At 36.5% G+C, this 27038-nt stretch overlaps 3 protein-coding genes and 1 pseudogene across 3 annotated transcripts; 2 read left to right on the top strand and 2 right to left on the bottom strand.

The window, feature by feature from the left end:
• Nucleotides 1–4239: 4239 nt before the first annotated feature.
• Nucleotides 4240–5643, bottom strand: LOC113755820. The gene has a single exon (XM_027299717.1). It carries the CDS (start codon nucleotides 5641–5643, stop codon nucleotides 4240–4242), a length of 1404 nt encoding a protein of 467 aa, XP_027155518.1.
• A 2426-nt stretch (nucleotides 5644–8069) lies between these two features.
• LOC113754916 lies at nucleotides 8070–10164 on the top strand (annotated as a pseudogene).
• Nucleotides 10165–17382: 7218 nt separating this feature from the next.
• Nucleotides 17383–18480, top strand: LOC113755809 (cytosolic sulfotransferase 5-like). The gene is made up of 2 exons (XM_027299713.1): nucleotides 17383–18327; nucleotides 18460–18480. Exons 1-2 carry the CDS (start codon nucleotides 17383–17385, stop codon nucleotides 18478–18480), a joined length of 966 nt encoding a protein of 321 aa, XP_027155514.1.
• A 3452-nt stretch (nucleotides 18481–21932) lies between these two features.
• On the bottom strand, nucleotides 21933–24997 carry LOC113761873. The gene is made up of 2 exons (XM_027305033.1): nucleotides 23512–24997; nucleotides 21933–22197 (listed from the first exon to the last, which is right to left on the bottom strand). The coding sequence occupies exon 1, from the start codon at nucleotides 24640–24642 to the stop codon at nucleotides 23566–23568; it is 1077 nt and encodes a 358-aa protein (XP_027160834.1). The 5' UTR covers nucleotides 24643–24997; the 3' UTR covers nucleotides 21933–22197; nucleotides 23512–23565.
• Nucleotides 24998–27038: the final 2041 nt, after the last annotated feature.

Below are 27038 nucleotides of genomic sequence, written 5' to 3'. Positions count from 1 at the left end.
AAAGACAATAGCAAAAACAAACAAATTTGCAATTTCATATTAGAAGATGAACCTGCCGTACGTCCAGCCCAAAACAGAGACAAAGACAATAGCAGTATTCAAACTATTTAGTTCCACACCAAGCCATAAAGTTAGAAATACAACAAAATTTCCCAATTCCAGCTACAATCACCTTAACCTTCTACAACACATTAAGGAGTACAATCTTCAAGAATCATCAATCTTCAATATTAATAATAGAATGCTCCTCTGTCAAACCTAAAAAAAAAATTTCAAAAAATAAAAACAACCAAGAAACATATTAGCACAAGTTGAAGCTCAAATGAATAAGAAAATTTTGAATGCAATGATAACAAGATATGAATAGTATTACCCGATTCCATTTCCTCAAGCTCAGTTATACTTTCTTCCAAATCAATTGGTTGAATACCCTTGCGAAGCCAATCTTGTCCACAAATTATAGCCTCCACCATTCTTGGAGTTAAAGAGCTTCAGAAAGAATCCAACACACGGCCTCCCGTACTAAAAGCAAACTCCGAGGCAACAATAGACACTGGAATAGCTAATACATCTCTAGCAATTGCAGCAAGAACTTGGAACCTATGAGCATTATTTTTCCACCAATCCAATATATGAAAGTTTGGACAGTGAAAATCTTCCTTCATTTCCATCAAATAGATGTCCAATTCCGTTTTATTGTGAGTGCTATCCAATGTATCAGCTTTTTGAGAATACTTTGCATGCATGTAATCTGATGCCCCTTTAACTGTAATTGTATCAACATCCATTTTATCCATTTCCCTAAACTGATTTTGACTTATCACTTCCTTATAAGGTGATTTTTCAGCAGAATAAAAGTCAAATAGAGAATGTAACACCTTTTCCACCTTAACTTTTAAAATTTCAGCATTCTTAGGATCATATCCTCATCAATAGCCCATTGAACATAACTTAGTTTATGCCGGGGATCAAGAACAACAGCAATCAGAATCAATATGTTAATCCTTTCAACATTACCCCAATATTTGTCATATTTTTTCTTCATATTTCCAGCCATAGTTGACAAACCAAAGTCATCACTTTCTTGAAATGAATTAAGAAGACCACCAATGCCAAAAATTTCATTCATATATACATTTCCTGTCACATAACGTGAACCCGACATTTTCACAGTAGAATCATAAAAAATTTGAAGAAAAGGCAACAAATCTTTTGCATACTCCCAATCCATCTCAGTTGGCACACCCCTCATCTTAGAACTCTTACGAGTATCATTCTCACTTTGGGGAGTCAACTCTTCGACATATTTGCTATCCACAGTTTCTAGCAACTCAAATGCCTTTTGAAATTTTAGAGCAGCCTCTAACATTAAAAATGTGGAATTCCACCTAGTTTCAACATCAAGGCATACAAGGTTTTTACTTTCGATTCTTTCTTTTTCTATGCAAGATTTGAATCTTTGAGCTCTAGCAGGTGAAGACCTAACATATCTCACAGCTGATCGAATCCTAACAATAGAGTCTTCCAAGTCTTTCAATCCCTCCCTAACCGTCAAATTCAAAACATGGGCAGCACATCTCATATGCAAGTATTCTCCATTTAAGACAATACATTTCCAATTAATAAGCCTTCTTCTCAAATATTGCAAACAAGTGTCATTTGAGCTAGCATTGTCTACCGTAACAGTCAAAACTTTACTAATTTTCCAATCAAGCAAGCATTTTTCTACTGTCCGACCAATAACTTCACCCGCATGACTTGTAATAGGACAGAAACTTAAAATCTTTTTGTGCAATTTCCATTTATCATCAATGAAGTGAGCTGTCAAACACAAATAATTCAGATTTTGAATGGATGTCCAAGCATCAGTGGTGAGACAAATGCGGGAGGATAAAGTTTCAAAGTATGCCTTCAAACTTTTCTTCTCATATAAAAAAAGCTTATGACAGTCTCTAGTTACAGTTCTACGTGATGGCATTTCAAACCGTGGCTGCATAACTAGACAAAAATCCAGAAATCCCTCCCTTTCCACAAATTTAAAAGGCAGTTCATCTATAATCACCATCCTAGCCAACATTCTCCTACATGCTTCTTGATCAAACATATGGGTTGTTAATGCTTTTCCCCCTCCCTCTTTTGGTTTAAACTCCAGCGTCTTTTGCCTCTTATCCGTGCTATTATACGGATATTTTTTACACCTATGAAGGTGATTACTCAAAGAAGTAGTACCATTTTTGCTTGCACAAGCAATCAGTTGTTCACAATATTTACAAGTAGCTTTCTTGTCTTTTGTTTCCGTACCTGTAACAACTACGTAATGCTCCCAAACCCAAGACCTATTACTCTTGCTAGACACTTTTGTCTCGGATGTTGGAAGAGGTGGTACTTGACATGTATCAGTTTCAGAGGCTTTAGCAACAATTTTTGGATCTGATGATGAATGATCAACACTTGGGCTTGTAGCTGTTGTAGCTGTATTATCCCCTGTACTTGACATCTGAAAAATTCAAGCAAAGCAAGCAGAAGTCAAAGTCTCAAATAATGGCTTGAGAAGCTAAAGCAAGATTGGTCAATGCCATGCATCCACCCCTGATTCTTGAACTAAAATTGCAAGCCCATTTTTTCAAAGCAAATTAAAAGCAATCCAATCAAATCCCAACTAAAAAGATTTTCTAGTGAGTTGCAGAGCTATGCATAATAATAATACTCCTACATTTGTTTAGTGCATATCAGCACTGATGCTCCATTAAATTGTAGCCATTCAACGCAAAAAACCAATTCCAATTCCAATTCCAATTTTCTTGTGCTAGTTCTAAAGAATTAAGAAAGCATGACAGTAGAGAATCAAGTAAAAATGATATCACTACTCTATAAAGAATGACATTTTGAAGGCAGTAATTTACTCCCTATTTGAGTGCAGGGATCCTTTCTTTTCGCACCCAATCAAATACAGAGGAGGCACTGATACATATATTAGATGTCCACCGGCTGCTTTAGCTTTTAACCAAACAAATTTATTCAAATAAAAGTTGTTCCTAATCAATATCCACACATTCCTCAAGAAAAATTCCAACTCCACATCGTTGCCAAAATCAGAAACCTATCAAAACATGAGTTAACAGCTCCAGATCACTTCCTCAGAGCCATCGCATGAGTTGCAGAAAGGGCAATCGTGAAATTCAAAGCATGAGAATCAAGCAACATTTTCACTTTTAAGTATCTGAGTCTTAATTTTTGTTTTGCATTTCCAGTGTCTGTTTTTTGGTATCTCTTTAACACTAGTTTCCTTTTATTAGTGAATGTAAATTATGTAATAGTGATGATATGAAGCTTTTCCGTGACAAATGTAGGTGCAATCATGTTAACACTTCCCAAAATAAAAATTACTTCCCAAAATTTTTACTAAAATTTACTTTTGGTCATTTCTTCAAACAATTTGAGAGCATAAAAAAGATTAGCAGGTCCAAGTTCAATTTGAGTCATGGTTGACCCAAAAATTTTCAACAGATGAAACAAAATTTTAACCATTCATAATGACAAAATGATAAAAGCAAATAAGCATGCTAATCAAGAGCAACGAAAAGCAATTGGCATGTGATTCATATAAACATTTGAAATTATTAAAAGGAAATTTGGGATAGAAGGCAGAAAGACCTTTATAGGGCTATTCTGATAATGGTTCGGCAGATAGTGGTGGATTCCAACGACGACCAGCGGCAACTCTTGCATTTCAGCTCTTCCTTTTCCTCTCGTCCTTTTTTTATTTTGGCTTTTTTTCCTAGTTTTTCTTTTCTTGATTTTTCCTTTTTGAATTTGGATGGAATATAAGAGTTTAAAGCTAAGATTGGAGGACTTTTGGAGGTTGGATTAGATAAAGATTGAAAAGATGGAAATGGTCTATAGATTTTTGTGGCTGAAGTTTAAGGGAAGGTGCAAAATGGAAGCTGAGGTCTCTGGTTTAGTTTGATTAAGGCTGTTGATAATGAAGGTGAAGAAGTTGCGGCGGCGCTGAAGTGAAGACTGAAGGCTGGAGTGTCGAGTGTCGACTGAGATATGTTAGGAACTTAGGGTTAATAACTTTAAAATATTATAAATTTGACCCTATATTTTTTAATATTTGTAAAATATACCCCCGGGTCGGGTACCCGCGGGTTTTAGATTTTGTGATCCGTATCCGTATCCGAATTTTATGGGTACCCGACCCTATCTGCTCCGCTGATAAAAATAGGGTCGGATACCCTAATTTTCGGGGCGGGTCGGAGCGGGTCGATCGGGTTTTCGGATTTTCAGATTTTTTTTGCCCACCCCTAGCTCTCGATACATTCCAATTTCTCTTGTTAAATTTTCCACACTACACCAATCCACCTTTGATTCTATGTAATCCAACAAACCATTTGTAATTTCTGGATGTGTAGAGAATGTGGCAGTGTCATATTGAAAAGCGGGATTTAAAAAATATGCCGTAGCATGCAAATTTTTCCTCAACATCCTATCCCATCGGTCATTGATGATATCAATGTAAGGCTTATATAGTCTTTCACTACTCCTGAACAACTTCTTGATTCCAGTAATTGCTCTAAACATACCTTCATACACATACCCCAAAGAAGGCCTTTCATCAGTGTCACAAACTCTCAACAACCGAATAATAGGACCCATTATTCTCACCGTAATCAAACAATTATTCCAAAATCTATCATCCAAAACAATTTGTTTGACCTCTTTTCCTTTGTTCATTTTCAAGAACTTTTTGTAATCTCCGCTAGTGACTAAAGCTTGTAAGCTGTCTTTGTGATCATGTAAGCTCTTTAGTGCAATAAAAGTGGTGGCAAATCGAGTCTCCCCCGGACGAATAATCTCCCTCCACCCATTAGTTTTTCTCAGCCAATTTAGAACATATTTATGATTATACACAAAAACAGTTACTGTAGCAGCAAGAGCCACTAGAGATTTAACAGTACCCATTTCACCAATATCCTTCAAAATCAAATTGATACAATGGGCAGCACATGGAGACCAGCAAATAGTTGGATATCTTTCATTTAATAAAGTTCCAGCAGCCTTATAATTGCTAGCATTATCAGTGACTAAATGCACCACATTTTTTGAACCAACCATTTCAACAATTTCAACAAACAGATTGCACAAATTTTCTGCATTTGTCACAATGTCCGATGCATCTATAGACTTGATAAAAGATATACCCTTAGGACAATAAACCAGAAAATTAATCAATGGTCTTTGTCTACTATCTTTCCATCCATCACCCATTATAGTGCATCCAGTTTCAGCCCAAGTATTTCGAAATGAATCAACAACTAACTGCACATCTTTCTTAGCATCTCGCAACAAAGTGACTCGCAAAGAATGATAAGATGGAGCTTTATAACCATGACCCATTGATGCAATTTGATCGATAGCTTTTTGAAAAAATGGAGAATTAACAGCATTAATGGGAATACATGCATCATAGAACCAAAGAGCAATGGCCATATCAGTATTTTGCCATTTATCCTTACTTTGCAAACAAGCTTTGATAGTAGGTTGAGCACTATCACGTCCACCCTTAAAGAAAGCATGAATACCTGTAGGGGCAGTGGTTTTTCTCTTTCCTTTACCTAATGATGTACCAGCCTCATTCATTGAAATTTCCCTTATTCGAGGAGGTGGAACCTCTTGCACTTCATCACCGACAAATTCGTGCACTGGTTGACCAAAAGGACTTTCAACTCCAAAATCTCCTCTTTTTTCTTTAGATTTTTTATCATTCTCTTGCAAACATGTTAATATTGCAAGCCTCACTGCTGGATCAACATTTGGACATGAAGTAACACTGCCCGTTACTCCTGCCAAGTGTTGCTTCATTCGGTGGATGCCACCCCCATGAAACACTTTAAAACAATAAGTGCATGTCATGGTTTTTCTTCCTTGTGCATTTCTGCCCTCAGAAACATATCCCCATGCTATATCTGTCTTTTGCCTATGACCTTGGGGCTGACTTGCAGATCCCTCACTATTGAATGGTCCCCCCGGTGAACATTGTGAGTTACTACCGCTACCAGCCTCCATCCTAAAATGAGATATTTAAAAATAACTAGTCTTAACAAATAATTAATATACATAAACTGAAACAAATTATTAAAGCTATTCGTATTTGGGAACTGAAACTGTCACCAAAAGATCTAAAGGGGTTAATGGAGACAATGAAACAACCGTTTAGCACGAGTGAAGTTAATTCCCTAAGCCTTGTGCATTTCTTGAGGGTGTTAAGTATCTTCACGATAACTGGGTTTTGCACAGAGATTTAAAGACATCAAATATACTTTTAAATAATAGCACAGAGATTTAAAGACATCAAATAATTTTTAAATAATAGCACAGAGATTTAAAGACATCAAATAACTTTCATCTGTCATGTTACTGTAGATTTTTGTATGGATTTCAAGCTAATTTTCTTCTCTGTGGCCTTAAAGATCATTGTCGTTTTGTTTTGCAGATATTCAAAATTTTTCGTACGCCTAATGACACAATCTGGTCTGGGTTTTCGAAGCTTCCAGGGGTCAGGGTTAACTTTGTCAAGCATCAGTATGTATTAGACTTTTATTAGAATCATGTTTCAGTTCCCAAATAAATGAAGCTTAAGACTATTAGACTATTATTAGAATCATGTTTCGCATGCAAATTTCATTACCGAATATCAGTACCGTAAACCAATTCGTATTGAAAAAATAAGATAGAAGCGCAGTAGGTGTATGAAGTAAAATACCTGAGACAGGGTTGCGAGAAAAGCTGATGAAGATGGTGTGAAGTGTGAACGAGTTTGGACTTCCACTATTAGTAGATAAGCTTGAATTCCACAATTTTTTTTGGCTTAGAATCGGAGCAGCAGGCGGAAAAACTTCAGGCTTCGGTGCTTCCTTTTTGCTGATTGCTATGGATCAAGATTGGAGTTTGGACTTAGTAACATCAAAACATAGAAGCAGAAATCAGCACATTCATAGCACTTTCAAAGTCCATACACCTTTTACCATTTGGCTTCTCTCTGTTGTCTTTTCTTTCTTCCTAGTTCCCTCTACAAATTACTCCAATCGATCGCTCGATAAATCTTCCATCACCATGGATCCACAGGATTTTTCCACCGGCGGCAGGCCGTCTCCGAGGAGAGAACTACAGGGCCCAAGTCCAGCTCCACTTAAAGTAAGCAAAGACTCCCACAAAATCAAGAAACCACCAGTTGCACCGCAGCTGCACTATCCCAATCACCCTGCTCAGCCGCACCTTCAGCCCACAGTCGACAACGAGCACCGCCAACCAGTGGTCATCTACGCCGTTTCCCCAAAAGTGATCCACACCACACTTTGGAGAAGGGATTAGAGTTAAGCCATTAAGGGGAGAAGGAAATAGAGATGGCAGGCAAGGCAATTTCGGCAATTGTAGAGAGAGGAACCAGGAAGATCGAAGCGGCGAAGCGAAGTGTGAAGAGGAAGACTGAAGCGAACTAGCGAAGTGAAGAATGAAGATTAGATTTAGGGTTCGGTCAAAATTGAAGTTTTTGTCAATTTTGACTAAAAAATTGGAAAACCGCGGTTCACGGTCCGACCCGATTTTGAAGGTTTGAACGATTTTTTACGATTTTGACCGGTTTCTTATAAAAGTCAACATAAGCTATAGACCGGACCGGACACATGTCTGGGTCCCGGTCGACCCGGCCGGTCTGGTCCGGGTTTGAGAACATTTTTGATGAAAGGCATAGTCATATAGCATTATAGTTATTGATGATGATAAGGAAAGCTGTCCAATACTGACACTTGGATTGATTATTTGTTGAAGATAAAACTGACACATGGAAGATGATGATTGGTGATGATGATGATAATACTGACACTTGGACACTTGGAATGATGATGATAAGGAAAGCTGTCCAATAGTGACACTTGGATTGATTATTTGTTGAAGATGATGATTGGTGATGATGATGATGATCATGCTACCAACACTTGGATTGATGATGATAAGGAAAGGATAAATACTCCTATACAGGATTGTCGAAAATTCGATTAAGTAAGAGATCAGAAATGGAACTCCAACAAGTCCTGCACATGAGCGGAGGCGAAGGCGATACAAGCTACGCCAAAAATTCATCCTACCAAGTCTGTCTGTCCCTCTTTGACAAACACACACACACACACGCGCAGTCACAGGAGTGGTAACACAAGACTGTGATACGTTGATCTCTATCATAGCGTACCCTTTTTTTGGCTTAACTTTTTTTTTTTTTTTTTTTTTTTGATTGGTGTATGTAGAAGTTGGTACTGACCAAGGTGAAGCCAGTACTTGAACAATGCATACAAGAATTGTTGCGGACCAACTTACCCTACAACAAGAAGTGCATTAGAGTTGCTGATTTGGGATGCTCTTCAGGACCAAACACATTATTAACAGTTTCGGACATCATACAAAGCATTGACAAAGTTAGCCAGGAAATGGACAATGAATTTGCACTACCCACGATTCAGGTTTTTCTGAATGATCTTTTCAAAAATGATTTCAATACGGTTATCAAGTCGCTGCCAAGCTTCTACCGCAAACTTGAAAAAGAAAATGGACGCAAAATAGGATCGTGCCTGATAGCAGCAATGCCTGGCTCTTTCTACGGCAGACTCTTCCCCGAGCAGTCCGTCCATTTTTTACACTCTTCTTACAGTCTCCATTGGTTATCTCAGGTTTTTGAATCAATCCCTTTAATCATTTTCCATTTTCTTGCAGCAAAGATAGTTCATGCATGATTTTCATTCAACACATTAGTAACTATGCATGGAAGGCTTCTTTAATAATTCTCAAGACATCCCCAAGAACCCAACCCAAGAAAAGATTTCTCAAGAAATCAACAACCTTTTTTTTCTTTTTTCTTTTTTTTTTTTTGGTGTGGTCGCGGCTCATGATTTGTAGTATTCCCACATGCAATTGACCCTAACAAAATGCTCCAACAATGTAACAAGTTACCAGCTTGAGACGTCACGTTGACAGGTTCCCAGTGGTTTGGTGACTGAATCGGGGATCACTGCGAATAAAGGGAGCATTTACTCTTCCAAAGCAAGTCCTCCGGCCATCCAGAAGGCATATTTGGATCAATTTACGAAAGATTTTACCACATTTCTCAGGATGCATTCGGAAGAGTTGGTTTCACATGGCCGAATCCTCCTCACTTTCCTGTGTGAAGGAGATGAATTCGACGGCCCAAATATCTTAGACTTACTTGAGGTGGCAATAAACGACTTGGTTGTCGAGGTCTTAATTTCTGTTTCCCTTTAATCAGCAGATGCTTTTGATCGGAAATAAACTAGTAATAAATAGCTATCTAGCTTGCTTATTCAGAGTTCCTACCTTAGCTAATAATAATAAATAAATAAAAAAGGATGCAAATTTATTCTCTGTAACCTCGATAGAGAAACATTGTGTAGACAAAGTTCCACTCTATATCTGAATTGACTTGATGATTGGCATATCCACAGGGAAGTCTGGAGGAGAAAAACTGGACAGTTTCAATGTTCCAATCTATACGCCTTCAGTAGAAGAAGTCAGGCACATAATTGAGGAGGAAAGTTCTTTTGAAATTGTATACCTGGAGACGTTTAAGCTCCGTCATGATGCTGGCTTCTCCATTGATGATAACCAGTTAGGATCCCATTCCCAGGTACACTTCTGCGATGAACATGTTAGAGCAGCCCATGTGGCATCATTCTTTAGAGCAGCTTGGGAACCTATCCTAGCAAGCCATTTTGGAGAAGCTATTATACCCGACTTATCCACAGGTTTGCCAAGAATGCAGCAACGCCTCTCCGCATGGGCAAAGGCTTCTTTAATCATCTCATCATATCTCTCGCCAAGAAACCACACAAGTCAGACATGTAAATGTTTGTTTTTAGATGTGTAGTACCAAGATGATTTCAAATGTGGCTGTCATTACAGTTTAGCTCGTAAAGTTTTTTTGAAGCAAAAGTTCGCAGATTTAATCTTTTCAAGTGGATACGTGTCACAGGATCACCCTGACAAGTGACAACGAAGCAGGAACTAATTGATAAAATGTTTCATCTACAATCGTGAGATCATTAGACTAATGTTTGCTGATTCAAGTCAAACTGACATATTACATGATATGAAAAATATCACATTTTTATGCCACTTAATAAATTGATGAACATCTATATGGAAAATTCTTCACTATACTTGATATGTTTACCTCTCTTCTGAATTCTGTGGTGAATCAAGAAAAAAAAATGAAGAAGAAGAAGAATTTTGTGGTCAATCAAGCGTCGAGGTCATCATTGTAATATCATATAACATCAGCATTTTTTTTAAATTGTAAATGTCATTTAATATTATAACGATGATTTTGGATTTTGAATACTGATTTTGGATTTTGAACACTTGAACGATCACAAGGGTAACCTGCCAGCCTGTGAAGCAGATCCATGGAAGAATTTGCAAAATATGAGCCACGCTTTTGGACTTTGGACGTTTTGGGCATCGGTTCAGTATTATTGTTATGTAATTGGGCTCTAGAAAAACCGAGTTGGGTTTGTCTGCCTTAGGATTTAGATGTCGGAACCCAAACATGACCAGTTGAAGCTCAACTCAACTGTTTGGGCCCCGTACCTTCAAGATAACATGAATGAATCAGGATGTGCCCCGACTTGAAGCCTGTCCAACCTCACTTAACCTTGAAATCTAAGGCCCTGTTTGGCAAATGAGTATTTTGAATGTTTGTTTAAAATTTTACTGTAATTTACTGTAAAAGTTTTTAAAAAAATTTTGAAATATGTAAATTTTTGAATATTTTGAAGTGTATAGTTTAAAAATTTTGAGAAATTTTTTGAGGTTACTGTAGCTAAAGTTTTTAAAAAACTTGTAGCAGACAAACTTGGTAAAAAATTCAAGTGCCAAACAGGGCATTGAATTACGAGAACCACAACATTGTAATTATATGTAAATGTAGAACGCGAAATAAATAGGGAAATTACAAATGACATGTAATAGATCGTTCAATTGAGAATTGCCTTTTCTTTATGGTAAATGGGTAATAGGTTATCACTGGAGCAGCATCTTATTATTTTCGTCACTTCTCAACTCTCACCATGCTCTTTCCATCCAATTGTCAAATTCAAAATTCAAACCTTGAATCTGACAGTAGTGAAAACGTTATCTTTTGATCATTGAACCAACTCTGACGATAAATATATAGTTCATTTTTTCCACCCATACTATTTAGTTTAACCAACTTCCTTTATTTATTTGTTTCAAAATTTTTCGCTTCTGTGCCAAGCATTCAAACCTAATGATCTTTTACTCCTCATCAATACCCGTGTAGAATTTCTCCCAGTTTCAATGGCCCATAGCTACAATCATGAGATTCTTCTGTCCGAAGCATAAAATAACAGCGTGAGATTCTCTTTTTTCTTCTGAGCAATAATTCGAGATTATCTAATTAGACCAGCATGATTACAGAGCTAAAATGGCCAATCAGAGATAGAACAACCATATGAAAGTGATCAGACACTGTTGTCACGGGGACGGTCTACGTGGGGCGAAAGGAATTATTGAAAGTTGCAATCGGCCGTCGAGGGACCACTGAATTCATAATAATAGTAGTAAACAATTCGAATTAAAATCTTTCGATTGCTTTTGTTTATAGTGTGGATTGAAACTACAGCGTGAATGTGATCATGTCGCTTTTCCATTCTCTGTTGGCGGATTGAATCCAATGGTCTGTTTGTATTTTATTGACTAATAATGATCGGGTGTGTTTTCCATTTTCTATTGGTGGATTGAATCCAATGATTTGTTTGCTACGTCTTATATGTACACATTTTTTAACCATCTTCCTATATATAACGTATATCAAATTGTTACAGTAATTTTTTTTTTTATAAAAAATTTATAAACATACAATCCAAACAAAACTGATATTTGCGTTGTAAGATAATTTTTGACATATAATCAAAATATTAGAGTAAAGTGTTGGAAACTATTTTTAAAATACAAATATTACTTACCTATTTCTTTTTCAGTTTTTCAGATTCATGCTTATTTTTTTTCAAGAAACAAAATTTGGACGGATTCGATCTTGGTTATCAGCATGAGCCAGACCATTGAGACAGCTGATACCAGGCCTTGCTTATCGTGCAAAGCATGAATGATTGCAAAAAGACAATCTTATTGAAAACTTAAAAATCAGAATTTACTCCATCACTGACTAGATTCTCGACTACGTAGCGCCTGCAACAGCTGAAAACAATCTGATAAACTGCGTAGGCGAAGTCGCGTTCCGAGTCTCACCAAGATTCTCGACTCAATAGTGCATCCAACAGCTGAAAACAACCTTTTGTACTGAAATTATTTGCAATGTCGCTGGGCTATTGGACGGATTAGCCTGATTCCTGCCAGACGAATCACATGGACCACGAGAAAGAAGGAATTGCACAACATTTTGTACTGATCCAATCAAATTTTAAAGAGATGGGTAGTCCGTCATGGTCAAAATAATTTTAAAACTCGCAAGGCAACCCGTTGTGCGGCCTAAGGCTCACCGCCTAGTCATGGGAGGCACCGTCGTGCATTTTTCTCATCGTTGGTGTAGCATCGTGCCCATGTCTTAGCCAATACATGGCAACGGCCGTCATACGGCCTATGGCTCACCGCCTAGCCATGAGGAGCACCGTCGACTTTGACGACGGCGTAGATCAAGGGGTGGTGATTTAGTCCATTTTGAATTTTTTTTTTTAATCTTTTAAGTTGCTCTTCCTCTAATACAAAGTAAGTGTAAGTCTATTGTTTTTAAAAAAATAAAGGAAACAATAAAAAAAAGGGGGAAAACAGTCCAAATGATTAATCCACTTCTAATTCAAAGGATCTTGGACTCATAGAGACTTTGTTTAGAACTTAACAGAGTAGTAATTTATCTCAAAGGACATCCAAAATCATGAGTCATGAAAATATTATTATCTACGTGGTATATCAGGTGTAAAGAAATAAGAAGGATTTGTCTAACAGTGGTACACTTGTTAACATATGCTCTGGGTGTTAAATTTCTTAAAAGGTAAAATTAATTATGAAAAATATATTAATACAAAGAAAGATAATAATTATTAGTGCATGAATATACACGATAAGTTCATGTGATCCAAGTGTCTTAGTAATATCCATTGGACACCCTGAAGCAATAAATGTAAGAACCAAAAGTTGGGAAAAAAAACAAAAAAAAAAAAACACGAGAAATTTTGGATAGTTCTGTTTTGTCCTAGTGAAACGAGGTCTGATACTATCTTGATCTATATCATGGGCTATCAAGAAAAAACTTCAGCTAATAATCCCAGAGTAAGATTTATGTATGCTGATCTCCATTTTCTGGATTAACGTTCTTGGGAATATGAATGTATTCAAACTTTGTTAGCATTGTAAATTCTTTAAATAGAAAAAAAAAAACCCGACATGAAATGGAAGAAATGACTAGTGATTAAGAAAGAAGATCGTAAATTTTGGTTATATTATTCATAACATAATCACAGCGTCCTCCCACTTCAAAACGATCTATAGCTGGATTTTCTTGTTCTGGAAATAAGTATTCAGTAAATGTGAGAACAGAATACGAATATTTTCTTCATATAGCTACGTGACATGTAGGAAGGCTGACTGAACAGGTTCCAAATGATCCAAAGAGGAGACTTTTTATTGTAAGAAAAATGTTAATTAATTGTACTTCATTTTTTTTTACGATAGCACTTCCGCTATTGTTTTTATTATATAATTTTTATTTTATTAGGCTATATTAAAAAAAAGATAGTAAGAGTGTTATTATAAAAATTTAGAATTTGTTTAATATTTTATTTTTAATTGAATGAAAAACTCTGAACTTTACAAGAAAGATCGAATCAGAATCTCACCGTTTGGCTAATGTACCCTAAGTTGGGTCTTGAGACAGATCCAAAAGGCATGCACATTTGACAAATCAATTATTTTCTGTAGTCGGACTCATGCTCTTCCTTTTCTTTCTTCTTTTTTTTTTCCCTTTTTTCTCCTAATTTTTCTTAATTATACACAAGTTTCTCTCTTTTTTTTGTTGGGGTTTTTTTTGGTGGTGGTGGGGGCGGGGGGAGGGGGTGAGCTGCATTAATTATGCATAAGTTGTAACAGCTGGCCTCGTCTTTACCCTAACTTTAAATATTTGTCATTGATACTTTTAAAATACTTCCTTTGTCCTATTTTTATGGTTCTAGTTTTTTTCCCACGCAGTTACAGAAAAATTAATTGAATATACTAGAAGAGTAAATTTAGTCTGCTATTTTTCTAAAATGCTCGAATATTAACATTAGGAATATGATTAATCGTTATACCTTTATAATAATTATAACAACAATACTGATAGAATCTATACCATTCAAGGTGTCAATCAAAGCAAGTTAGGTCATATTCACTGATAACAAAATACATTAAATAAGGATATTTTAAATAAGTTAAAAGTTAATTACGTTATTCAATTAAAAAGTGGACTGTAATTTGGAATGGATAAAAAAAATATCAAAGTGGGACGGAGGGAGTACAAATTACTAGTCAATGTCTAGATATCTTGTTGATAGGATTTATACCTTTCAAGGTGTCAATCAAAACAATTATTAAATAAGGTTAGGTCGTATTCAATTATAACAAAGTACATTAAATAAGGGTATTTTAAATAAGTTGAAAGTTAATTACATTATTCAATTGGAAAGTGAACTATAATTTAAAACAAATGAAAACAAAAAAAAATAAAGTGGGACGGAGGTACTACAAATTACTAGTCAAGATCTATATATCTTCTTTGAAATTTCCATCGTATAGAAATTTTTGAATAGGCAGGATGGACTTTAATAAATGTGATTTCTTAACGAGTGTTCAATAAGAACTTGTTAACATACCTTAAATTACACTTAATTTACTGTGCGAATTCACACATTAACAATTATTATTTTTTCTTGTATTTATAAATATTTCCTAATTAACTTTACTTTTTCTAATATTTAACATTTGAACTACAATTTAATGAATGTTTTGCACTCTTGTTAGACTGATCCTTAATATATTAATAAAGTAATTTATCTCAATGGACATCCAAATATATAGTAAAACATAGAATTTCCATGTTATATTTTGGAGTTTTTGTAGAAAAATATGTTGTAACGATTTGACGAATGTAAGGTTAAAAGGTAAGTGGGAGATGCATTTATGGAAAAACGTAAAAAATTTTTGGGAAAAAAATACCTTTCCAAACAAGTGTGTAACATGTGACAAATATGTCTCAACAATAGCACCTCAAGCTTGTGATTCTTACAATCACATTTCTTGGGAGATCAGTTACATAAAGGAACATATGTGTAATATTCATCCTTTTCTTGTATTTATTGTCGACATTTTTTTTTAAAAGTTTTTGAAGTTGAATACTGATTTTTGTTACTACTACGTACGTACAATTTTGATGTTGTGGTCTGCAGGATTCGTGCACCCCAACCACAGCGTTTGAAATAAGTGAAGGTTGGTGAGATGTCACAATCGTGACAAAGAGGACGCAGAGGAGTGTAGAAATAGAGTCCCCAATAATCTATTATCTTCTCCACTGAGTAGTGGGCATTGGCATTAGATTTCCATTGCATAAATTCTTGGTAGTTAGGAATCTGCGTGTCACCAGCTGTTCTCCTTCAGGCTTAGATAATTAAAACTTCCACGGTTACTTCTAACATATTCTTGGCAGTTGGGGCTGTCTTTCTTCATAAAATGGGAGAATTTGCTAAAGGGGAAAAATCCAAAAGGCAAACCGTCTCTCAGACCATTTGTGTTAGGGGTGCAATGAGTTGCCCCTTCACAATTGTGGTCGTACCTGTACGTCACAGTTGGATAGATTATTATTTGAAATATTATTTGTAATAATTGCTGTTATATTTTTTGTGATGTGATATATGTGAGATAAAAAGTAATTGAAAATTTAAAAAAGTGGATTGAGAAATGTATTTATGATGTAAGCGAAATATTATTAGAAATAATTTAGCAATCCAAATACAATCATATATTATTCTCTTATTGCACCCTTTTTCTTGATCCTTTGGTAGAGGACTATTTGATTGGAAGTTTATCAATGGCTAATTACTGCTGGCTGTTGAAGGTTAAGGTTTAACAGTCAATGCAAATTTGTTCAAAAATTTATTTGGGACAAAATACTTACTTTGCCCTTTAAAGAAGTTATCTTTAAGAGCATTAGTTATTTTAATTGACAACTCATATGGTTATTGTGAAAGGCATAGTCAGCAATTTCTAGATACAACAACTGTTGGAAACATTCCATGGTCGATATAACATCGTCGTTGAATTTTGTCTATTGACAAATGGAACTTAGCAAAATTTTTTTGGAATAAGAAGGGATCCGTGGGTGATGAGTGCATCACACATGCACAAGTATCGATTTGATTTCTATATCTGTCGTAATTAGGTTTACATTTGGACAACACAAATGCTTTAGTTTTGAAGGTTACAGATATGCATAAAATACAGCGGTGTTTAAAATCCTTTGCCCCCTTTTTGCTTCTTAAATCCCATCCATTTCTTGTTAGGGAAAAAAAATTCTCAAGAGGTAAAAATACTTACAAATTTGAGAAAATTAGTGACCAACTTTTCAAAATTACAGCGTATTTAAGTGTCGTTATATTTATTGCATTGTTTTTATATTCTTCATGGAATTAGAAGCATTTATTGCTCATCTAATTCAAATTAGTTGAAATAACATGAAATCTAAAAATAGTTCAAGGAGATATATATATATATTTTTTATATCAGTTGTATAACGTATATTATCCTAATCTACAGAAGATGAGGAGTCTAAGAAAACTTAAACGTTAGGAATTAATAAATATGCAGACCTAACAAAATCAAAAGATACTACGGCACCACCTTTAATTTTTTTTTTTTTGTTGTAAATGAAATTTGAACCCTCACACCAACACGGACACTAAGCTTGGCGCAGTTGCTGTTCACGGAGATGCAAACCCCCCAGTTTTATTACCTTTAAACATTTCTTGGATTCTCTGTCCCCCCCGGTGGACAAACTCCATGGAAGGAAGGACCACTATTGTGAAGTGTGACTCACGAGACGTCTCGAAATTTGCTTTCTGTGTTACTGTTATTTAAGTCCGAAACTTCCCACAATCATTCATTAACTGAGTCCGAAACTTCCTACTGTCTATCATTCGTTAACCGACACTTCCTTTAGCGGGTGGCTCACTTGAAAAGTAAAAACTACTAGTGTAGTAGTTCTTATACATATACTTGCAGCGCACCCATTTTTCCTTGATTGTCTTTACCATGGCAACCCCTGATACTGAATCATCAGCGGCGCATTATTCTGATTCCTTGAAGCCTTTACTCGATCAACTACCCAAAATAAGCTATGGAGATACCTTTACTCTGTACCAGTGGGAAGGATTTTGGTATGCACCTCGCCATTTGGAAGCTGCAAAATCAGTTCAATCAAATTTTGAAGCAAGGGACGACGATATCATCTTGGCTTCCTCTCTAAAAACAGGTACCATTTGGCTCAAGGCACTCCTTTTTTGCATCATGGGGCCTAAAATTAGCGACATCAATGAAGACCCTTTACTCAAAAACCATCCTGCTGTCTATGTACAGACCCTGGAGACCCAAACTTACCTAGCAAATCCTAATCCTGATCTCTCTAGCATGCCGACACCAAGGCTCTTTCACACTCACATGCCCTATAACGTCTTGCCTGACTCCATAAAAAATTCCAAGTGTAAAATGGTTTATATAGTCCGCAATCCCAAAGATACCTTGGTCTCCATGTGGCATTTTTTTAGTACTGTCAAGCAATATCCTATTCAGGTGTTATTTGAGGGATTCTGTAACGGAGTACATCCATTTGGTCCATTTTTTGATCATGTGTTACAATTTTGGAATGAGAGCTTAAGGGCACCAGAAAAGGTGCTTTTCCTCAAGTATGAAGAGCTGAAAAGTGACCCGAAAGGGCAAGTCAAGAAACTGGCTGCTTTCCTCGGACGACCATTCGAAAATGAGGAGCAAGTTGATCAAGTGTTATGGAGGAGCAGCTTGGAAAGGCTTAAGAACTTGGAGGTGAATAAGACTGGGTTCGACCCCTGGGCTCAAATGCCTAATAGCTCTTTTTTCAGGCGCGGTGTGGTTGGGGACTGGAAGAACGCCCTTACCCCTGAGATGGAAGAAAGGCTTGACCAAATTACAAAGACGAAGTTGGCAGGATCGGGTCTTGATCTGGTGATATGATATGATCCTCGACCTTATCCTTCCCTCTGCATAGCCATCTCAATTCCCAAATGTGTTGAATTAGTAGTCTTCATCCTTTACCAGTTGTTGAAGACCTGATGACATCTTTCCTTGAATTCCCAGGTCTTTGTTGTCCCCTGTTGAGTGTGAAAAATAATTTGTGTCTGCTTGATTTACAAAATGTATCAACCAACACTGGTGATTCTGCAACCATTTATTGTTATTTCCTTACAATCCCTCTTTGTCTGTCTAATAAAGCATAGTTAGCATTATTGCTAGCCAACAATTATTGACCATATATTCTTGGACATATGTTTTACGTCCATTTCGACGTGCGCGTGATGAACATAGCTAAATTTTATATATACATTACGTGTACTTGTGCAGAAACAAGATTATGAGTTTCTATACAAGTTCTTGTACAAGTAAATGTGTGCAAATTCGGATGCAGGAAAGCAAAGAAAAAAAAGAATGTGTGCAAGCAGTATAGAGGGCTTCACATTATCATCAAATTTTGATTTTTTCTTTGGGCAAACTGATTTTTCTGTATCGCGTACAAGTATTGATGATCGTTTACCAATAGGCAATAATCCTTGGCTCAGGTTGCCTACTCGAAATTCTAGGCATGATTCCATCGTGGTCACGATATATGATAGTCATTACTCTCTCCGTCCCATTTTGATAGTTCTGTTTTCCTTTTTTTGTCCTAAATTGTAATCCACTTTTCAATTGAAGAATATAGTTATCTTTTAATTTCTCTAAAATACCCTTATTTAATGTAAATTGTTATTATTATAAACTATCTTATTTAATAGAGATTGTTAGTATTGAATATAACCTATCCCATTTAATGCATTTAAATTTTTCAAAACATATTGATATATGAAAAGCCAACTTTATTTAGTGTAAGGGTATTTTAGAAAAATAGCAATTTAAATTTGTTTTTTTAACAAAGTTAAATACTTTTTCTTAAACTGTGTGAAAAAAAAAATTAGAATTATCAAAATGGGACAGAAGAAGTAATTGATAGGGGGGGCCTATTCCTCTCGCGGTGCCAACCAAAAGGATTCTTGATAAAGAAATTTCCAGGTTTTGTTTGCCACGCCCCCGCCGGTCTCCACATAGCATACCCTTCGCATTCGGCAGTGTAATAAAAGCTGTGAATCCAAGAATCTAACACTCCCGCTTGAATTTGATAGGCCATTGAGTTGCCTTTTAAAGCAATTACGTTTCACATCATCAAAGCCACACATATGCTCATTTTCTTCGAAGAATCCAGAGAAGGGTTAAGTGTACCGGCGATATAAAGACCACTATGCTTCAGTAGCCAACAACGTCCGTATATAAGCATGATGACTCTGATTAAATTCACAACTATCAGCTATATACGTCTGGAAGACGGCAGCAAAGTTTCTTGCCTTCTTTATCCCATCTGAATTCGCAAACAAACCTAGTCGTCCTCAAAAGGTTCGTCTTAAAGCGAAAATGGAAATCACCATTTACTGCAATATCATGGAACCCCAGATCATCCTCTGAAGAAAAACAATGAAATTTTAAGTGATTTGAGTGTTGTCCAGAGCATGGTTCAAACTTCAAAGTCGCGGTGATGGGCTGGATCATTCCACATCGATCTCAACATATCGGGCATGGTTTCGGTGAGACGTAAATTTTGAAACATTTAATATTCTAAAAATTATGAATAATATTCAAAAACATGCTAAACAAAAATAATTAAAAAAATTAAAAGAATATCTGTAAAATATAAATTTGCGAGTTGACTCGAGATGACTCAAACCAACTCAGTCAAGACTATCCGTATAGGAGATTTCTTGGCTGAGTCCTTGATGAGTCAAGTATTTCGGAATCATCTCGTTTCGATATCGAATCAGAGGGATCCGTTTCAAAAACGACTCAGCCGAGACTTTGAACCATGGTCCAGAGACCATTCACAACATGAAACTTCGTATATTTCACCAATACCATGTGTGGTTTGAAGAAAATACCATTGGTTCATCGGGAGACTGTAGGACTGATGGCCACGGTTATCAATTTTGGAAGATTAGAGGACTTCCCAGAAAATAAACTACTGAAAGAGTGTCGACCAAAAAATAAAAAATAAATAAAAATATGATTTGTAAAGATATTACATTAGCCAGTGGGAAGAGAAGCCCTTAAGAGTCCTCTCTGTTATTAAATTCATGATTTGAATCCTGAATTTGATAGTTGCACATGGAAAGAGCATGAGAAAAGGTGGGAGGCTAAAAAGGAATAAAAAAAAAAGGAATTATATCCCTGTTCTCTTCAATTTTAGTCATATGACTGCAAAGGAAAGATTATTGGGAGAAGTCAATGAAGTGATGGTTCTTTCTTTTTTTCCTGTCTTGCAACTGATGAGTAGCCTTCAATCAATTTCATTTTCGAGTTCATTGAAGTTGATATTAGATTTGTTGCGTTCGGTATGACATCAATTAGACTAATGCAGGATGATCAGCATTGGATGCATCAAGCTGTTAAAGTTAACAATAATATTCCAGAGTGGGCTTATTGGATTTCCAGAGAGTAATGGATTGAAGGTGGCCTTATAAAGATCCGGCCCACAAGAACATGGAGGCGCAGTCTGGAATATGAAAGGTACATTGAAACGCCAGCTGTCGATTGTTTACTTTTTCTTTCCTTTTCTTTTCTTTTTTTCTTTGTCACAAAAATGGTTGTGCCGGAGTCAATCCAAACACAATATTGCATGGACCTCAATCCCACACGTGGATGTTCTTTTGTTCCCTGTGGCAATTTAATGTTCGTTTCTTCAACTAAAACAAATGACCAATCAAGAGGCAGAAAATAAAAATGGTTTGTCTTTCCTTAGCACAGACTATATTGTTTTGGTTCATCGTTTATTTAGCTATAAATGCAAGTACGAGAAGGAGAAGACAAAACATGGGAGGAAGAAAATAAGCACTCTTAATTTGATAGTTTAGTAATTTTAATTTCTAAAGTGTCTTTTCTATATTTATTCCCCGACCCCTATTGGCTGGCAGAGTCCAATGCCAACAAGAATTGTAAACAAAATTAAATACTACTTACTTACTTATCAAGCCACATCTTGGGATGGGATGACCTGTTTTAGAAATTAAATTAAGTCATATTCTCTCTCACTCTCACACACTAGTCATTTGTTTGTCCCCTTGCCAACAAGCATCTCAAAAGAAATGTTGACGAGGAATTGATAAGCCTGATGTCCACCCCTATAATTATGATTCTTAAACTGTGAATTTACAAGCAACGGAGAACATAAAGAAAGACAGCAAGAAGACAGAACTTTTGCATCCCCCAATCGCCGACTAACTACATATAAAGTGAAGAAAATTGATGCATTGGCACAACACACGCACCACCGTTGCCCTACTCAGAACAAGAAGCAAGAACAGTAGTTTAAACTAGAAAAGCAAAAACAAAATGCGGCAGAGCAAATGGGAGGTTTTTTTTTTTTTTTTTTTCCCTCTCTCTCAAAACATTTTTCATACAACAAAGGAAAAAAGAAGCAATGAGCCCTTTGCCACTTTTTGCCCTTTTTATCCTTTTACTTTTTTAACTCCACTCTAAGCTCAGAAAGCCGCTCCCTAATGAGCACATTCCATACTCTCTTCCCCAGCCCAGCGTGGGAAACTCTTTACTACCGAGTACATTGCACTAGAAAGCATTCCATTCCACCACATCTGTACAGCCACACCAGAAACCAACTCCCCCAATCCAATCCGGACGCCTTGTCTGGATTAGGTCTTTGGTCGGCACTCGGTGTTTATTTTTACATTTCCCCAACACAAAAAAAAAAAAAAAAAAAAAAATTACTCCACCACTTGCCACCTGAAAAATGTTTCGGAGATCAGATCTATGGTCAGAGTTCACACAACCACTACTACTCCGTCGATACGACGCACATTTATCAATAATAATAATCAATCGTCAACCAATAGTTTATCCATCCATTAATCGACCAATGTACAGTATGCAAGCAAAATGACTACACGTACAAGCAAAATGTCTATTTGTAACTCTCTCTACTATAGAACTGGTGAGCATCTATTATCACAAGAAACAAAAGGGTAATTATGCAGAGTAATTATCACAAGAAACTATTCAACACACACAACTAAGTATCAGAGTAATTATGCAGCATAGAGATACAAAAGGCCTATAGATTATTGGAACATCAGCCACTGTCCGCTCGCTAACACATAGGAAAGAGAAACGAGACCCTTGGCTGCTAAAAATAGGGCCAATAGAATACAATGGGTTAATCCCAAATCCTATCTCTTCCTACTTTGTCGCATCAATTTAACAAACCGCGAAACAAATGCATTTGAATGCACATATCTTCTTCAAAACAGACGAGTATATCAAGTTTCTAATTTCCCAAGTAAAAAAAAATGCTTTGTTTGAAATTGCATTTTTCTGGACCTTTTATAAAAAAAAAATTATCATAGCGATTTGATGTAGATGAGATAAAAAGGTGAAAAATTGCAATCCAAACACACCCAATCTTCTAGTAAAAACCTTGGAAGACAGCTAAAAACTCTCATAATTTTTTTCCCCCTTAGGCTTGATGAAGCAACAAAATCAGCACAAAAATGGGAAGTCCAGTAATTGACCAATAAATCAGGAAACCGAGCCAATGAAGATTTGCCACGCCATGCGTACACAACGGGTGTGGGAGTGAGTGTATTCTTTACATTCAACGTAATTTAAGGCAACATTATTCATTTTAGAATGTTGTAACAGTTTGGACCAAAATCTGACATTTTCTTGAATTATACTCCATGGTAAGTGTAATTGGGATAAAAAAAAATTTTTTTAAAGTATTGTGATCATTTTTTAACGTGATGTATATGAGATAAAAAGATATTTGAAAAACATGTTAACAATGCAAAGCAAGCAAGTTAGTGTGTATAAATAATATTCAAACCAAACACAGTAATTAAGCCAAAATAATGAATACGTCATCAGCATTGATGATAATTATCTAATCTAAGCAAATAAAGTCCCCGAGTCAACTCACCCCAACTCAACCATATTCAACCAAACACTAATAAATATGGATTTACTGGAATATTGCAAAATGGGTTAAATTTTGAATTAAAACTAATAAAAATAAAAATAAATAAATAAAAGAATGCTTACCCGACTGGAACTAGTCACGAAAGATGACCTTCTCCGCCATGTCCAACAATGGTTTCAAGCAATCCGGAGAAAATTTCCTCGCAAACATAAACGAATAAGTAGAATTTGAAACCCGGAGCTCCTGAATAAGCTGCGGTGACACCTCAACGGGTCGGTAGGTATGCGGGTGCCCATCCGTACTCCCGGTCCAGTTGACCCGAGTAAGAGTATAATACTATAATGTGTGGCCCCATCCGGATCCTCCATGGACAAAAGGGTCGGAAAGTAATGCTCCTCCGGGTAGCAAGAATGTATATTCAAGCAAGGCAACCTAAACTTTCTCCATAACCTCCTCTCCCTGATAACCAACAATGCATGTTCCCGGTTCAAGATAAAGAACTGAGACCCGATCCGGAACCGATCAAAAGGCACTTCCGGATGCATCACGTCTTCCCCTCTGGCGACGTACCTGTCCCATAACTGCGGCTCGTCCGATAATATCTCGATATAACTGCGGTAGATGAGGGACAGAGTCGGTGCCGACTCGGATGACCGAGATGACTCGGAGAGTGGCTTGGTGAAGAGCGAGTGGTACACAAAGTCGAAGGAGTGGAGCGGGATGCAATGCTGGGAGATTAAGGCGAAGTAGAAGTTCAAAGGGTCGTCGAGGAGGGCGGTGGCGAGGAGGCGACGGGCGGCGGCGATGAGGGTGGGGGAAGCGCGTTCGGTTTTCTTAGCGGGGATGAATCGGCCTTCGAAGACGCCTCCGGGAGGATTTATTTTCACGGATGGATCGGCGTGGATGTAGATATTGTAGAGGTTGGAGGAGTGGTTGGCAAAGAATTTCTCCCAGAGAGGGGCGAAATGGAGGTCGGAGTTGGTGAGGAAAAGGAAGGCGATCTTGGGCTTGGCTAAGGACGGGTTGGTGGAGCCAAGGCGGATGTGGTGGCGGGGAAGGCGAGGATAGTGGTGGTTGTCGTTGGCGAGGTGCAAGGAGGCGAGAGAGGCGCGGCGGAAGAGAGCGAGGTCGTCGAGCTCGTCGGGGAGGGAGATTTGAACGTGTTTGGGAGGAAGAATGCGAGGGGCGAGGAGGAAGAGGAGAGGAAAAGAAAGGAGGAGAGCAAATGAGAGGACGAATGGCGTGTTAAACATAGCCACAACTCTTTGTATTTCCTTCTACAACTAAATCTGAAAATATGGAAAGCAGAATCTCTAACTCTGTCCCCTAATTAACATACACTACAAGATAACAGGGATATATCCCTTGAAATTATTGAGATCTGATTGATCTTTTTTCCTGGGTTCGGCTTAATATGTACAGGGGATTTGGAGAAGGGAAGGGGGTTGAGGAGGATATGGTTGCGGAGGAGGGTGTATTGGAATAGTGGAGATGGTTTTATGACAATTGAATATACAGAAACGATAGCAATAAAGGCAGTTAGGATAGAAGATTGGCGAGGGAAGTGGGCTGCGGTGGGGAAAGCGGAGGCTGAATCAGGGAGGTCTTATCTCATGGTGAGGAATGGGAAGTGGGTGCTCTTCTTTCTTTTACTGTTGTATTCTCTAATTTTTTTTTAAAATTTTATTTCTGTTCATTTTTTATTTATTGACTGGGGAAGAAGACAGAAAATGGTCGCTTTTGGGCTAGGAACATTAGCCACAAGGTCATATAGGAATTTGGAACCTAGTTAACAATTAATGGCTTATTATTGACAAAAAGAAAAAAAATAAATAAATGACGTGTGCTTAACTTTGACTGATTTTGGGAAAGTCTAATCTTGAATTGCTATTTACGGTAAGTGTGATTGCCAAGTTTATTAGCTCTTCCACAAATTCTCCAGGTGAAATAGGATCGGAAATTATCATATTAATAATGAATGGCTAGTCTATTAACTTTTACTAGTATTACATATTATTGTAATTTTATTTCTTAAGAGACTCGCGCAAAGAAAAAAGAATTCGAGTGGTGGGCGGGGAGCAGTAAATAAGAAATCTTAAATTCAAAATCTATCACTTATAAAAAAAATAAAAATATCAAAACTTCTGAATTATACCTAAAACTATGAAGGAAAAAATATCACAATTTAATCTTTTTGTAGTCAATTATCAATATTTCAAAAAAAAAAAAACAAAGGGAGAGAAGAGGAAATTAAGGGATTTTTTGTCCATTCTAATTGCTTTTGGCTAAATGTCGATATATTTGCTTAACTAAAGCTAATTTGTTAACAAGTAGAACTGTTTCATACAAAGAATGTGATTAAAACGCTAGAAAGATACACGCCGAGATTGAGTCATGGATGCAAGAAAAAGAAATTCAATAAAAACACAAAAAGATAATATATAATGCAGATATGTTCTAAAACCTTTGCTCAGGACTAATTCGACTTTAGTTTGTGGAGGTAATTAAGGCTTTTTTTTTTTTTTTTTTTTAAAAAAAGGTCCTTTGCTCAAGACTTTGACATGGTAACTTCTGTTAGTACTATATTTGCTTGTATTCCAAAAGTCGGATAACAAGATAAGTATTCTGTTTGGATTGTAAGTTATTTGGGATTATTTGGAATATTTTTACTGTATCACTTTTTGTGATGTGTTGTATGTGAGATAAAAAGATATTGGAAAGATAAAAAGGTGTACTGGAAATTGTAAAGATGATGTAAGCAAATAAAATTGGGGAAATATAAAGCAATCCAAACAAACCTGGTTGGCATAAAATAAAATACAGAGAGCGAAAGTGAATAGAGAGAAGTGAAGGGTCAACAGAAGTTGCTTGCCTACTCACCAGAATTAATTTTAAATCTGTGGCTTATTATGCAACCCATTCAGCCTTATCTTATGTGAACTCAAACTCCAGTCTCAGTAGTGACACTTGCATCGTCACCAAAGGAGGCGTGGCAGAAAGCATCAGATTTCCCCAATGTTGAATAGATGCTTAGCTTTGCTTCGAGGGAATTGTGCTCCAATACTTTTACCAGAAAATTAAAGAAACAAGATAGTCTTCTTGCTTTCACTTCGATTTGATACAATCGTTCCATAAAAAAAAAAAAGAAAGAAAAAAGGGTTCACTTTGAAACCAAACTCACATTCATATATGTGATCAGTATAAAATGTTAAAGTCTACAGAATCCAATTTCTCCATTTTCCAATCATTAGTACTAGTTTTAAGTGACTAGAAGCTTTAGCCAGCAACCCTTTTGGTTAGGTGCTAATCAGGATTAATGTGCACTAGCTCCTGCGAAAATATGCTAGGGGCACTTCCGCATGGTATTTGTTAAACAAGATTGTACAGACCCCGTCTGGACAGTCATTTTTCATCGAAAAATTGGGTCATTTTTCGTGATCACATTTCTCTATTACATTTTTTCTTCACATACATCAAATCGCTACAGTAATTTTTCTACAAAAAAATCCAAGAAAATACAATCCAAACAAGGCAGTACTATTGGGAAATCATTGTGTCTAATATCAAGATTTAAATCTAATTAAAGCTTGTAGCCTTTAGTTTGAGGAACATGCAGTTTAGCCTTTTAGTTTTAATTCTGTAGTTAGGT

The sequence above is a fragment of the Coffea eugenioides genome, chromosome 2 (genome assembly GCF_003713205.1).
Source record: "Coffea eugenioides isolate CCC68of chromosome 2, Ceug_1.0, whole genome shotgun sequence".
Lineage (NCBI taxonomy): Eukaryota > Viridiplantae > Streptophyta > Magnoliopsida > Gentianales > Rubiaceae > Coffea > Coffea eugenioides.
The sequence above is the reverse complement of the archived record's forward strand: the minus strand, read 5'-3'. Positions and strand labels throughout refer to the sequence as shown.

Coding starts and splice junctions, on each gene's coding strand:
- LOC113755820 (XM_027299717.1), bottom strand. CDS start 5,643: ATGAATGAGGCTGGTACATCATTAGGTAAAGGAAAGAGAAAAACCACT.
- LOC113755809 (XM_027299713.1), top strand. CDS start 17,383: ATGGCAACCCCTGATACTGAATCATCAGCGGCGCATTATTCTGATTCC. Junction 18,328..18,459: donor CAGGATCGGGTCTTGATCTG/GTGATATGATAT, acceptor TTGAATTCCCAG/GTCTTTGTTGTCCCCTGTTG.
- LOC113761873 (XM_027305033.1), bottom strand. CDS start 24,642: ATGTTTAACACGCCATTCGTCCTCTCATTTGCTCTCCTCCTTTCTTTT.